At 45.1% G+C, this 14629-nt stretch overlaps 1 protein-coding gene across 2 annotated transcripts in view; it reads right to left on the bottom strand.

The window, feature by feature from the left end:
• unkl (unk like zinc finger) overlaps window positions 1-13964 on the bottom strand; it is a 262287-nt gene extending 248323 nt beyond the window's left edge. For both annotated transcript variants that reach the window (XM_072481215.1, XM_072481214.1), the window contains exons 1-2: window positions 13862-13964; window positions 13393-13602 (exon numbers count right to left, since the gene is read on the bottom strand). In XM_072481215.1, the coding sequence (XP_072337316.1) occupies window positions 13393-13602; window positions 13862-13929 (278 nt within the window). In that variant the 5' untranslated portion in view covers window positions 13930-13964. The remainder of the gene's footprint in view (window positions 1-13392; window positions 13603-13861) is intronic.
• Window positions 13965-14629: the final 665 nt, after the last annotated feature.

The following is a 14629-nucleotide window of genomic DNA, read 5'->3' on the forward strand; positions in this document are numbered from 1 at the left end:
TATCCACGGCTGAGCAGCCCTCTGCTGACCCCAACAGGGAGGAGGCTAGAATGGGTGTCGCAAAAAATAGACTGCCCCATTTATCCTAGTTGAGAAACCGCACCCAGTGGGATCACCATTTTTGTGGTCAAAGAAAGACGCTAAACCTTGAAATCTAGAATGTGAGAACGTTCATTGACAAACCAAAGATTGCCCGCCCGGAAAGTCGAACGACCATCGTGCCCCGGGAGCTAGCAAAATATAGCATCAATATTGCTGCTCTTAGATAACCCGGCTCGCTGGGAGGGGCAGCTGAGAGAGACCAGTGGACAGTACACCTTCTTCTGGATAGGCAAATCAAATAGTGATCCCCTGCATCCACGGAGTTGGTTTCGCCATGAGGAACAAGATCATCGCCAAGCTCTCCAAACTCCTCTGGAGTGTCAGTGAGAGCTTGATGGCCTAAGCCAACAAATCTCAGTTGTAACCAATGCGCTACTATCATCAGCACATACGCCCTGACTTCAGATCCCAACCATCAAGTTAAGTAGAGGTTCTACTCTGATCTCGATGGCATCCTTTCTCCCATCCCCAAGGACAACAAGGTCATCCTCCCAGGTGACTTGAAGGACCGAATTGGAGGTGACGAAATCTGGAGTACAACTATTGACAGGAATGGTATGGGGAGGCCAATGACAACTGCATCCTATTCGTGACCAAGTGTGCCCAATATGGTCTAATGTAACAAACAAGAGTTTTCCTCCAGAAGAACCAGCTCAAGACCACGTGGAGGCACCGAAGGTCAGGACATTGGCATCTCCTGTACTACATCTCTGTCCGAGGGACAAGAGGGGCGTGCTTGTCACGAGGGGCATGAAGAGTTCAGAATATTGCTGGCCAGACCACCAACTTGTACACTTTAACATCGGTGTTCAACAGCTGCCTGACACCGAGATACCAGAGGATCCAAAAGGCCACAGGGAGAAAGCTGAATGTTGCAGCATTGAAGGATCCAAGGCAGCGGGAAGAGTTCCAGGTGCAGTTGCACAGTGCACTGAAGCAAGTGCCCATCACTTCACCCAGGTGCACTGGGAGCAACTCAAATATGCTGTCTTGGACACGTACGCAAAGATTATCGGGTTTGTGCCACAATGGAACCACGGCTGATTTGACACCAATGACACAGTGATCCACAATCTCCTCGAACCTTCAGAGCCTGGCAGTCACCTACAAACCTGGCAAAACACATCAATGTACCACCAACTGAAGGCTGTGGTTTGCGACATGAAGAGTACTGGTAGGTGGAGAAGACACATGAGATTCAGGTCTACACCAACCAGCATGACATGTGCACCTTCTTCCCAGCTACCAAGACAACCGACAGATCCCACTTGGTCGGACAAAGCCCTCTCTGATCACAGGACAATGACGCTATCCATCAGGGTTAAAAGAAGTACTTCAAACTACTCCTCAACCAGGACTGCACTGATCGGAGGAGACGGTCCAGGCTGTCCGACATTCTGTGAAGAATTCTCTCCACAATCTACCAACCATCGATGAGCTTAAGCAGGCCAACGAACAGGTGAAAGCCAACGTAATTGGAGGCCAGATTGTAAACTTGCATAGGTCTACTATGCCTGTGGCTATCAGCTCATGTCACGACTCCCAATTGTTCATCCTCTGGCTCTGGGACGAAGAGGGCCATCCCCAGATCTCAGGAACACGACCTTCATTACTATCCAATGGGGTAAAAATCTTCTTTTTTTTTTAAATTTAGAGTACCCAATTCTTTTTTTCCAATTAAGGGGCAATTTAGTGTGGCCAACCCACTACCCGGCATATCCTTTGGGTTGTGGGAGTCAGACCCATGCAGACATGGGGAGAATGTGCAAACTCCACACGACAGGGTCAAAACCGGGTCCTCGACGCCATGAGGCATCAGTATGGGGTATAAATCTAATTGGAAAACTACAGGAGCTCCCGTATTTACTATATTATTACTGGGTGGTGAATACTGAAAAGGGGAGGAGCTGGCTGGCTTGGGGGGGGGGGGGGGGGGGGCACTCCCAGTGAGTTAGAATGGAGGAGAGTCTGTGCAGGGGATCGGGGTTGAGGCGTTGGCAACAGCACCGCTCCCGATGGCCCCAGGAAGTAACAGAGTTGGTTGGCCACATTGGTGAGGAATAAAATCCACAATCTTGACAAAATACATCAGAATTTAGAGTAAAACTATCAGGGAGAGGGATTTATTGAGCGGGTTAGTCACTCAGGGTTATGATGGAGAGATCAAATACAAAGTTTTAACAGTATTAGTCTCCAGGATACACTAAATAATCATTGCTCTAAAGTTCAGACATTCCCCCCCTCCCACCATCCTTAGGAAACCATATCCATTTTTTGTCAACTAGCAGCGCCAGCCAACTCTACCTCCTTCTGCACAAGGCTATTGCAGCTTTAAGTGGTGCACAGAGCACACCTGATAAGAACCCAAATGAGCAGATTCTTCCCGGAGGTGGAGGACAAATGTGAACGGTGCAAGGGAGGTCCGGCCAACCACGCTCACGTGTTCTTGGCTTGCCGGGAACTAGACACACTTCTTCAAGGCTTGCCAGGATCTAGACACCCTTTTGAGGCAATATTCAAGGTTGTGGGGATGAGGGTGGAGCCATGCCCAAGAGTGGCAGTCTTCGGGGTATCAGATCAGCAGAACTACATGTGGGGAAGAGGGCTAACGCCCTTGCTTTTGTCTCCCTAATCACCCGCCGGAGAATCCTGCTCAGTTGGCAATCAGCACCATCACCCAGGGCTGCAGACTGGCTGGCAGACCTATCGGAATTTCTCCATCTGGGGAAGATCAAATACACCATCCAAGGGTTTCTCAAAGCGTGGGGGCAATTCATCAGTCTGTTCCAGGACATGTTTGAAGCCAACAACAGATAGGAAGGGAGGGGAATATGCATGGGAGCCACCAGGACCACAGAAAGCAGAAAGGAACAAAGGGTGGGCGGTGGGTAACAGGGGAGAGACCTAAGGAAACGCCAGGAGGGAACTCAGTGAGAGGCCGAAGTGGGGGCCAAAGGGTCCCTCCACAAAGCTATAAGAGCAAATAAACAATCGACGGCGGAGAAAAGGGCCGAAGATAGGGCCCGAAAATAGTAGAAATGGAAAAACGGAACAGCATGTAAATTGTAAATAATAATTCTTTCAGTCATGTCCTGCACAGTGCAAGAATGTAAACTGCAATAAAAAATATACATTTTTTTTTAAACATGGCAGCATCAGCAGCTGTCCCAATACAGAACAGCAAAGCCACACAGACCACAAACAACCCAGATCTCATCTCAAGCCCGTGCTATTTTAGGCATGGCATACATACACTTCAGATTCTCCCCTCTATTCCTAGTTTTTCCCCCTTGGCTGCTCGATATCCTCCACACCCCATTGATCATTTCAGAGACAAAAATAGACCAGCCTTGGCTTACTGGTGTGCACTCTTGCCTCCGAGTCAGTTTGTGTTGAATCCCACTTCAGAGACTTAAGCACATAATCTAGGTTGGCAATTCAGAGCACTAACGAGAATGTGTGGTATGGTACATTCGGAGTTGCCACCTTTCTTCTGAGGTGCTAAACCAGGACCCCCACCTGCCCATTCAGATGGAGGAAAATATTTCATGCTATTATTTTGAAGAGCAAGAGAACTTTGCCCACCGTCTCAACCAATAATTCCAAAGCAGATGATTTGTTCATGATCACATTGCTATTTGCTGTCTGTCGGATCTTGTCCTGCATACACTGGCTGCCACATTCCTTATAATCACAACAGTGGCATAACTTTGAAAGTACGCTATTGCTTGAAAAGCAATTTGGGATATTGAGGTTCTGAAAGACTTTTTTTTTTTTAAATTTAGAGTACCCAATTCACGTTTTCCAATTAAGGGGCAATTTAGCGTGGCCAATCCACCTACCCTGCACATCTTTGGTTTGTGGGGGCAAAATCCACGCAAACACGGGGAGAATGGGAAAACTCCACACGGACAGTCACCCAGAGCCGGGATCGAACCTGGGACCTCGGCGCCATGATGCAGTAGTGTTAACCACTACGCCACCATGCTGCCCCTTGAGGTTCTGAAAGACACTATACAAATTCAAGTTATTAATTTCCAAAATGTACAGCAACTTTGGATTAGGGAAAAAAGAAAAAAATCAGCCAAGACTCTTGGCCACCAGCTAGGTGACCCCCACTGGAAGATGCTTGCAAGGACGTATCCAGTTAAGTGCAGTAAAGCAATCTGCTAACACCAAGAAATTAATGATGTACTGAAAAGGCAATCAATGCTAAAACAAGGGAGCAAAATAAAATTGGCAAGAGGCATGCTAAAATAACAAAAGTTTTCACTTTTACTAAATATTACTGCTTCAAAATTCCACCAACTAAATTACAATGACCACGTTCTCAACTGTTTTAGACAGTAATTTGAGACTCCCTACTGTTTTAGACAGTAATTTTGAGACTCCCTACATCGGTCAGTCAAAACGATAAACCATTCCAGTCTTTCCATTTTAGCTGGCCAAAAAAAAATACAAGTTAAGAATCAAAATGTCCAGGGCAGCACGATGGCACAGTGGTTAGCACTGCTGCCTCATGGCGCCGAGGTCCCAGGTTCGATCCCGGCTCTGGGTCACTGTCCTTGTGGAGTTTGCATTCTCCCAGTGTTTGCGTGGGTTTTGCCTCAAAGATGTGCAGGGTAGGTGGATTGGCTACACTAAATTTGCACTTAATTGGGGGGAAAAAATTAATTTGGTGCTCTAAATTTTAAAAAGAATCAAAATTTCCCTATTTTCTTTTACTCATGCAACTAAAAGGAGTTCTGCTTAAACTTCACTTTTTCCACACACTCGCCGTACATAAATATCAAACTAACAGTGCACCGGCCCTTGGAAAGAGCACCCTACACCCTATCCCTGTAACCCCACCTAACCTGTTTGGACACTAAAGGCAATTTAGCATGGCCAATCCACCTAACTTGCACATCTTTGGACTGTGGGAGGAAACCGGAGGAAACCCACGCAGATGAGAGAGAATGTGCAGACTCCGCACAGACAGTGAGCCAAGTCGGGAATCGAACCTGGGATCCTGGCCCTGTGAAGCAATAGCGGACAAGGCTCCATTTTGACATTAAGAATCTCTGACATGGTGTTGAGGAAAGAGGCCCAAAAGCTTAACAACTTGGGACACAACCAGAACCCTGTGCACCATCTTGTACTTGATCAAATTAAGCCGAACACAGGAGGATGTGGAGTTGACCCTACGAAGACGATCGCGCCACACCACATCATCCAGGATAGGACCCATTCATCCTCCCATTTCACCTTCACCTCATTCAACAGAGCCGTCTCCGCGGATAGGATCTGCCCATAAATACCCGAGATACTCCCCCTCCCAAAAAAACCACAAATCTGGATCTAAACAAGTTGGTTGCAGGGAGCTGAAATTTTTCCAACTGTCTTATTATTTTTATTCATTCACTGGCAAAGCCAAATCTATTGTCTATACCTTCCAATCCTGAAACTATGGAAGGGGGTCTGAAAAGGCAACGAAGTTTAGTTATTCTGATCTTTAAAAGAAATTAAATCTTTATTCATGATTTATGATATTGCATAATAATGTGGCAGACAGACAGGTCACCATCATTAGTCCACTCTGTAATTTGTGTAAATTACCCTCTTCAAATAAAGATAGATTTAAAGATTAGCACCTGTAAATATTAATACTGGTGGGCCACAGTCACTTACTGTACTTTTTGTAATGTTTTAATAATATTGGCAACGGTAATACTGTATTGTGCTAGAAAACCAATAAACGCAGAAAAATTAAAAAAATTGAGACACTGCTTGCGTTATATACAGCTCCAGACAAACTAACCATATGGCTTCACCAATCCACTGTAAATCCTGCTTGAATCTCCTGGGATCCAGTTTTTTTTTTTTTTTAAATTGGAGTCTATGCCCAAACTGAGAGCAAACTAAATAAACGCCTAATTTATTCTAAAGTAATAGTTACATTTTATTTATATTGAAGAACAGATTCAAATGGGATTAAAAATATTTTAATTAAGAGCAGGGTTTTTTTAAAGTATGGTTGCAAGCAGGTAACAATGTCTTTCAGCATTCAGTTCTCCATTCGGATGTCTAATTTCACAGGACATTAAGGATATTCCAGATTAATAAGATCATTAAAAAGTCAAATGGTTCTATTCAGTTCTAATTTTAGGTTCTATCCCAAGAGATACAAAATGAGTCGAGTTGTAACAATGAGCCTGTAGTGCGAGTGCTGTGTGCAGTGTTTGGCTGCACAATACAGAAAAGACATCGAGATATTGGAGTATGCAATGAAGATTCACCGAGATATCACCGCCTGATTTGAGGAAAGACAAATATGAAGACAGATGAAAAATAGGTTATTCCCCCATTATAAAAATGTAAATTGAAGCAATATTATTAAGTGTTTACAATTATGTAGGGTTGGATGAAAGTATATAGAAACAGGCTAGTCTCATTGTTTGTTTGTTTTTTATAAATTTAGAGTACCCAATTCATTTTTTCCAATTAAAGGGGCAATTTAGTGTGTTCAATCCACCTACCTTGCACATCTTTGTGTTGTGGGGCGAAACCCATGCAAACACGGGGAGAATGTGCAAACTCCACACGAACAGTGACCCAGAGCCGATATCGAACCTGGGACCTCCCCGCCGTGAGACTGCAGTGCCCACCTTGCTGCCCAAAGTCTCATTATTGAAGGGTCACGGATGAGGGATATTTTTAAGATCCCTGTAGATCAACTTTTAAAAAGAGACAAATTTCCCAAACGACCAACGGAAATAAACCAACTGACATTTTTATAATACCTTTATTGCTTCAAACAAACTGAAATCAACAGTTTGAACATTAATTAACAGGGAACTAACACATCAAACTAAAGAAAAATATCAGTTTTGCATAAACTAACATAGCTGAATTAGGTCTGAGGAAATATTTTTATTTTATGTCACACTTCTGACATATGTAGCATTAAAGGAACAATCATAAAGTCATTCACACCAGACATTCACCTCTCCCTGCCATACTCGAACATAGAACATTACAGCGTAGTACAGGCCCTTCGGCCCTCGATGTTGCGCCGACCTGTGAAACCACTCTAAAGCCCATCTACACTATTCCCTTATCGTCCATATGTCTATCCAATGACCATTTGAATGCCCTTAGTGTTGGCGAGTCCACTACTGTTGCAGGCAGGGCATTCCATGCCCTTACTACTCTCTGAATAAAGAATCTACCTCTGACATCTGTCTTATATCTATCTCCCCTCAATTTAAAGCTATGTCCCCTCGCGCTAAACATCACCATCTGAGGAATAAGGCTCTCACTGTCCACCCTATCCAATCCGCTGATCATCTTGTATGCCTCAATTAAGTCACCTCTTAACCTTCTTCTCTCTAACGAAAACAGCCTCAAGTCCCTCAGCCTTTCCTCATAAGATCTTCCCTCCATACCAGGCAACATTTTGGTAAATCTCCGCTGCACCCTTTCCAATGCTTGCACATCCTTCCTATAATGCGGCGACCAGAATTGCACGCAATACCCCAAATGCGGCCGCACCAGAGTTTTGTACAACTGCAACATGACCTCATGGCTCCGAAACTCAATCCCTCTACCAATAAAAGCTAACACACCGTACGCCTTCTTAACAACCCTCTCAACCTGGGTGGCAACTTTCAGGGATCTATGTACATGGACACCGAGATCTCTCTGCTCATCCACACTGCCAAGAATCTTACCATAAGCCCAGTAATGTCTTCCTGTTATTTCTTCCAAAATGAATCACCTCACACTTTTCTGCATTAAACTCCATTTGCCACCTCTCAGCCCAGCGCTGCAGCTTATCTATGTCCCTCTGTAACTTGTAACATCCGTCCGCACTGTCCACAACTCCACCGACTTTAGTGTCATGCGCAAATTTACTCACCCATCCTTCTACCCCCTCCTCCTGGTCATTTATAAAAATGACAAACAGCAGTGGCCCCAAAACAGATCCTTGTGGTACACCACTAGTAACTGGACTCCAGTCTGAACACTTCCCATCAACCACCACCCTTCGTCTTCTTCCAGCTAGCCAATTTCTGATCCAACCTGCTAAATCACCCTGAATCCCATGCCTCCGTATTTTCTGCAGTAGCCTACCGTGGAGAACCTTATCAAACCCTTAACTGAAATCCATATACACCACATCAACTGCTTTACCCTCATCCACCTGTTTGGTCACCTTCTCAAAGAACTCAATAAGGTTTGTGAGGCCGACCTACCCTTCACAAAACCGTGTTGACTATCTCTAATCAAATTATTCCTTTCCAGATGATTATACATCCTATCTCTTATAAACCTTTCCAAGATTTTGCCCACAACAGAAGTAAGGCTCACTGGTCTATAGTTACCGGGGTTGTCTCTGCTCCCCTTCTTGAACAAGGGGACAACATTTGCTATCCTCCAGTCTTCTGGCACTATTCCTGTAGACAAAGATGACTTAAAGATTAAAGCCAAAGGCTCAGCAACCTACCCCATAGCTTCCCAAAGAATCCTAGGATAAATCCCATCCGGCCCAGGGGACTTATCTATTTTCACACTTTCCAGAATTGTTAACACCTCCTGCTTATCAACCTCAAGCCCTTCTAGTTTAGTAGCCTGAATCTCAGTATTCTTCTCGACAACACTGTATTTTTCCTGTGTGAATACTGACGAAAAATATTCATTTAGCACCTCTCCTATTTCCTCGGACTCAACGCACAACTTCCCACTACTGTACTTGACTGGCCTTACTCTTACCCAAGTCATTCTTTTATTCCTGACATATCTATAGAAAGCTTTAGGGTTATCCTTGATCCTACCTGCCAAAGACTTCTCATGTTCCCTCCTGGCTCTTCTTAGCTCTCTCTTTAGGTCCTTCCTATCTAACTTGTAACTCTCGAGCACCCTAACTGAACCTTCATGTCTCATCTTTACATAAGCCTCCTTCTTCCTCTTGACAAGTGTTTCGACTGCTTTAGTAAACCACGGTTCCCTTGCTCGACCACTTCCTCCCTGACTGACAGGTACATACTTATCAAGGACACGCAGTAGCTGTTCCTTGAACAAGCTCCACATTTCCATTGTGCCCATCCCCTGGAGTTTTCCCCTCCATCCGATGCATCGCAAGTCTTGCCTCATCGCATCATAATTGCCTTTCCCCCAGATACCGGGTCAAATATTCCATTGTCCTCTCACACTTGCACCATTCAGTCTGAATTTTGTCCAGCTACAATTATCACCAGCAAGGTACAACTCAATGATTCTCCTTCCACAGGTCATAACATTCAAACAATCCAGAATTCCAGAGTTTACTGTGTCCAATTCCTTTAAACAGTTTAATCAGTTCTACATAGAGAGCTTTACTACTTCTCCCCATTTCTTATATGACAACGAAGAAAGTTCCAATTCTGCTGCCCGTATTTCTGCAGCAACTGTTCTTTGCTCTGAGAGAAAGGTGCTAAACTGCCACTTGACAACTCGATGAGTTTCAATTTTCTATTCAAGTTCCTCTTGAGGCCCGAGATCACATGGACATTTCTCCAAAATAAAGAGTTTATCAAGAATTCATCATCCCCTTTTCAGGACGGTCTGTTTCATCGAGCTAAAGGAACATTTTTAAACAATCATCGTGTAAAGTTAAGTGGTCATGACATCATTGATACACAGTTAAATGCAGGAAATTTAGAACAAGAGGGCAGGAAAAACTTCTTCACACAGTTGAAAGACTGGAATTTATTTCCAGGTTAGTGGTTAAGGTAGAAACTGTCAATATTCAAGTTAGCTTGGACAGGTGAGTGAAGGGACGAGAACAGAACAGATAAATGTGATTAGAATTATTTTCAAGTGGAGGGTAAACATGGCTTGGGGATTGAGTGGCCTGATTTCAATTGCTCCTCCATTGGTGACCATGCCTTCAGCTACCAAAGAGCTGAGTTTTGCAATTCCCTTCGATGTACATCTGGTAAAGTACAATGATATAATGGGAGGCATGGTGGCACAGTGGTTAGCACTGTTGCCTCACCGTGCCGAAGAACCGGATTCGATCCTGGCCCTTGGCCACTGCCCCTGTGGAGTTTGCACATTCTCCCCATGTCAGCTTGGGTCTCAACCCCACAACGCAAAGATGTGCAGTGTAGGTGGATTGACCGTGCTAAAATTGCACCTTCTGGAGGGAAAAAAAGAATTGGCCACTTTAAATTTTGGGAAAAGTACAATGATATAATTCATAATTTTTTTTTAAAGTCCAATTATATAATCCATAATTTCATACAAATGGTAAACTTTTAAAGAATCATTATTTCACAAAAGATGCAAACAGTTATTGTACTAAAATAATAGTCCAAAAAAGAGCAGAATTATGTACCTGTTGGCTGTTATTTTAAAAAGCTTCTGTGAGTGAATCATTAAAGATGCACACCATAATTTTAAGCACAAGTGCAATGGCACACAATATTTTGACTTCAGAGATTTTCATGAGAAACATGTACACCGATGATAGAATAGCAACTCTGGAGGAGATCACGGAGACGTTCCAACTATCAAAAGGAAACAAACGGAGACACACACAGGTCACAAACATTTGCTGCAAGGAAACAACGATGTAACCCCAATGGACGAGCAGGACACTCACTAGTCGAGGAACTGTTGGGCACGGGCGACCCAGGGAGGGGGAACTATGAGAACTGTACGGGCGACTGTTGGAGGATGTACGCTCCCCCAAGACGAGACAACCACATCCACATGTTCTGGGCCTGCTCCAGACTTATCGGGTTCTGGACTACCTTCTTTGAGGCAATGTCCAAGGTTGCAGGGGTGAGTGTGGAGCTGTGCCCAAAGGTGCCGGTCTTCAGGGTCTCAGAGCAGCCAAGACTAATTATGGGGAGTGGGGCTGACGCCCAAACTTTTGCCTCCCTGATCGCCCGCCGGAGAATCCTGCTCGGCTGGTGATCGGCAGCACCACCCAAAGCTGCAGACTGGCTGTCCGAACTGGCGGAATTCCTCCAACTAGTTGAGATACAATTTGCCATTTGAAGGTCATAGAACATAGAAAAATACAGCCCAGAACAGGCCCTTTGGCCCACGATGTTGTGCCGAACCTTTGTCCTAGATTAATCATAGATTATCATTGAATTTACAGTGCAGGAGGCCATTCGGCCCATTGAGTCTGCACCGGCTCTTGGAAATTGGTCGGAACATGGCTTCCACGTTACCAACTTGTTCCAAGACACGTTCATAGACAACAACCAGGAGAGCAAGGGGGAGGTGGGAGACACGGGCGAACCCAATGGAAACGGAACACGAAGGCCCACAAAACGAATGCGGGGGACAAGAGACAAATCCGTAGGGGACAGGCCCAAGGGCACACGGAAGCCAGAATGAACAACAAGAACACATCGGTTAATATACGTTTGTGCCACATTGAGTACAGCAGAGGCAGATTGGCCAAAGGAGGACCTCGGAGGGAGGGGAGTCAAGTGTATGCAAATATAGATAATGATCTTGGTTTGTTTCGGTTTTAGTTTTCTCTCTTTCGTTTTTCTCTTTTCTAATTTTAATTTCTCCTTGGTTGTCTTTGCTATGTATTGTGCACGGTTATGCAACTTGTAATTTAACTTTCAAGTTAAATGTGAAACAAACTGTGAAAACCAATAAAAGACATTTCTTTTAACTTTCATGAAATGTTAAACGTGACATCTTCAAATGTTTACTCTGACCATGAAACTAGCCTTCCATTGACGCAGTCTAGTTTCATCTGTTTTATAGAAACCAGTCAGCAAAAGTTAACAGAATGCACCAGCATGCTACTGCAAATTATTCAAATAACATAATTTCAAGCAATAGTTACTTGTGGTGTGCCACAAACAGTGCAAACCACACAATTACAATAGTGACGACTCTTCAAAAGTACCAAATTGACTGTGAAGTCATTTAGGACAACCTGAGATTGACAGAATAATTTTAGGACAGCCTGAGAATAATTACATAATTTCCTTGTTTCACATTTCCAAAAAGTCAAGCTTTGAAGCACCATTTGAGTGAAAAAAAACAATTACACCTCACTACAAAGAAATACTTTAAGCTTCAATCTATTGATGGATTCATATTTAATTAATGATTCATCTTTCAGACTCCATAACTGTGAAAAGTTTGAACTTCAGAAACGACCCTTAATTTTCTAATTTACAGAGCTAGAATGCAGTTTCTACGTTAAAAGTTCACTATTTGACATTAAAAATAATTCAAGAGCTCCAAAAGCAGTATACATTTACACTGCACTTTGATGTAGAAAAAATGAGGCTTTACAGATGTATGGGGAGAATAAGAGCAAAAATTAGAGATTAGGTAAGGTGGCTAAATATAATAAACAGAATCGCACGTGCAGATGAAAAACTACTGCATCCTTATGCCCACAGAAAGAAAAACTGACTTTATCACCTCTCAGGTCTCTAACCACATGACATAAATTGCTTTGAAAGGTAGTGATTGCTTTGAAAGGTAGTGATATATACAAGGTAAGATGCAAATTTGTTACATTCTGTATTTAAAATTATATACAAGACCAAAGTTTTAAAAAGTCCCAAGAAATAATTTAATCTTTCAACCAAATCATTTACAAACAAGGGCTCCTTTCGAAACCAATGTATACATAACTTCTGAAATATCAACGTGATGTTAAGGATACAAACACAAAATACTGAAACTGAAACTACAAATGTTCCATATTTCAGTTTAATCTGTGATCACCATAAAAACACACCTATAGGTAACATATTGCCAAACATTAAATTCGATACCGAGTAGAGAAATAAGCACAAGTCCCCATCGCCTTAAAGTTTGCAACTTTTTGCAAGCTTCATTTCATTCAAACTATCCCAAAGATTGCTGACAGCGAATGCGAAACATTCTTAGATCATCTATAACTACCATATAGTTTTTTAATGGAAATAAATTTCCCAAGTACACAAACCCACTTTCCCGCAACTCTCGCATTTAATACAACTCCAAGTACGTGTGAATTTCAGGCAGATGATGTGAAGCCCAGTCGCCACAGGAGCGAAAATTCAACTCAAATGTACAACACGGCTAGTCTCCCGCTCAAACACAGCGGCCCGCGGTCCACTGTAAACAGCCGTGACTAGAGTGGGCGATTCTCAACCACAAACACTGCCCGCCAACACAAACACCCACAGCCCGTGGTGACAGAAACACAACAACCGAGCGAGGCAGACCCAGACTCCCCCGAAAACACCACCCGAGGCCCCGCCAAAAAAAAACCGTGCCCGATCCACTCACTCATCTCCGTCCGGGCAGATTCCCGTCGTCTCGTCGTATTTGGTGCAATAAACGTCCGGGCTGTAGTTGAAGGTGCCGTCCCGCCTCCTGATGGGCCTCCTCCGCCGCTGATTGAGGAAATGCCAGTGGAAGCAGGTGAAGGGCCTGTGCTGGGCGCACTTGTGCTGCAGGAAGAGCGGGCATTGCTCCGTCCGAAACTCCTTCAGATACCTACAACAAAAAGCCCTGAAATTAGCGGCTGCTGAGGGGGCGGGGAGGGAGGAGGGGATGGGGTGGTGAGCTGGGCCTGACGGGCCCACGGCCTGGGCTCCGCTCCGTGCGGGGGAGGGTCGTTGCTCCGGGGCTAAATTAGATTGGGGGGGGGGATCTTTGATGCACTTTTTCCCGTTATCTTTTTGGCAACGGGCAGGTCCTGGCAGGCGCTGGCTGCAGTTGCAGTGGGACTGCTGCAGGCGGGATCGGTACTTACGTGTAATGAGACGGTTTCTCCGTCTGAGGAGAAGCGCTCGTCGCAGCAGCTTTCGAAACCGACGGCATTTTTAGTCAAAACAATGGACTGCGCGTGCGCGGCGCGAAGCGCGCTGGGTAATTGGCGGGATGGTTCGAGTGTTGGTCTCGGGACATGTGGTTATAGCTCTGGACAGACAGGCCAAGAGCTTCTCATTGAGATCTTAGACAATGCACAGGTTCAGGGGATGGCCATCCAACCCCTCGAGCTCGTTACATTGCGTATTTGGACCATGGCTAATCTGTGTCTTAACTCCATTCACCTACCCGCCTTGGTCAAGAGTAGCAAAGGCGACGGGAAAAACACAAACCTATTAGTCTCAATTTGGAAATGTCAACCCCCCCCTCCCCACAGCAACCCCCCCTCCCCACAGCAACCCCCCCTCCCCACAGCAACCCCCCCTCAATTTGGAAATGTCAACCCCCCCTCCCCACAGCAACCCCCCCTCAATTTGGAAATGTCAACCCCCCCCCCTCCCCACAGCAACCCCCCCTCCCCCACAGCAACCCCCCCTCCCCCACAGCAACCCCCCCTCCCCCACAGCAACCCCCCCTCCCCCACAGCAACCCCCCCTCCCCCACAGCAACCCCCCCTCCCCCACAGCAACCCCCCCTCCCCCACAGCAACCCCCCCTCCCCCACAGCAACCCCCCCTCCCCCACAGCAACCCCCCCTCCCCCACAGCAACCCCCCCTCCCCCACAGCAACCCCCCTCCCAAAAAAATCCTTT

Source organism: Scyliorhinus torazame, chromosome 17, assembly GCF_047496885.1.
Source record: "Scyliorhinus torazame isolate Kashiwa2021f chromosome 17, sScyTor2.1, whole genome shotgun sequence".
NCBI lineage: Eukaryota > Metazoa > Chordata > Chondrichthyes > Carcharhiniformes > Scyliorhinidae > Scyliorhinus > Scyliorhinus torazame.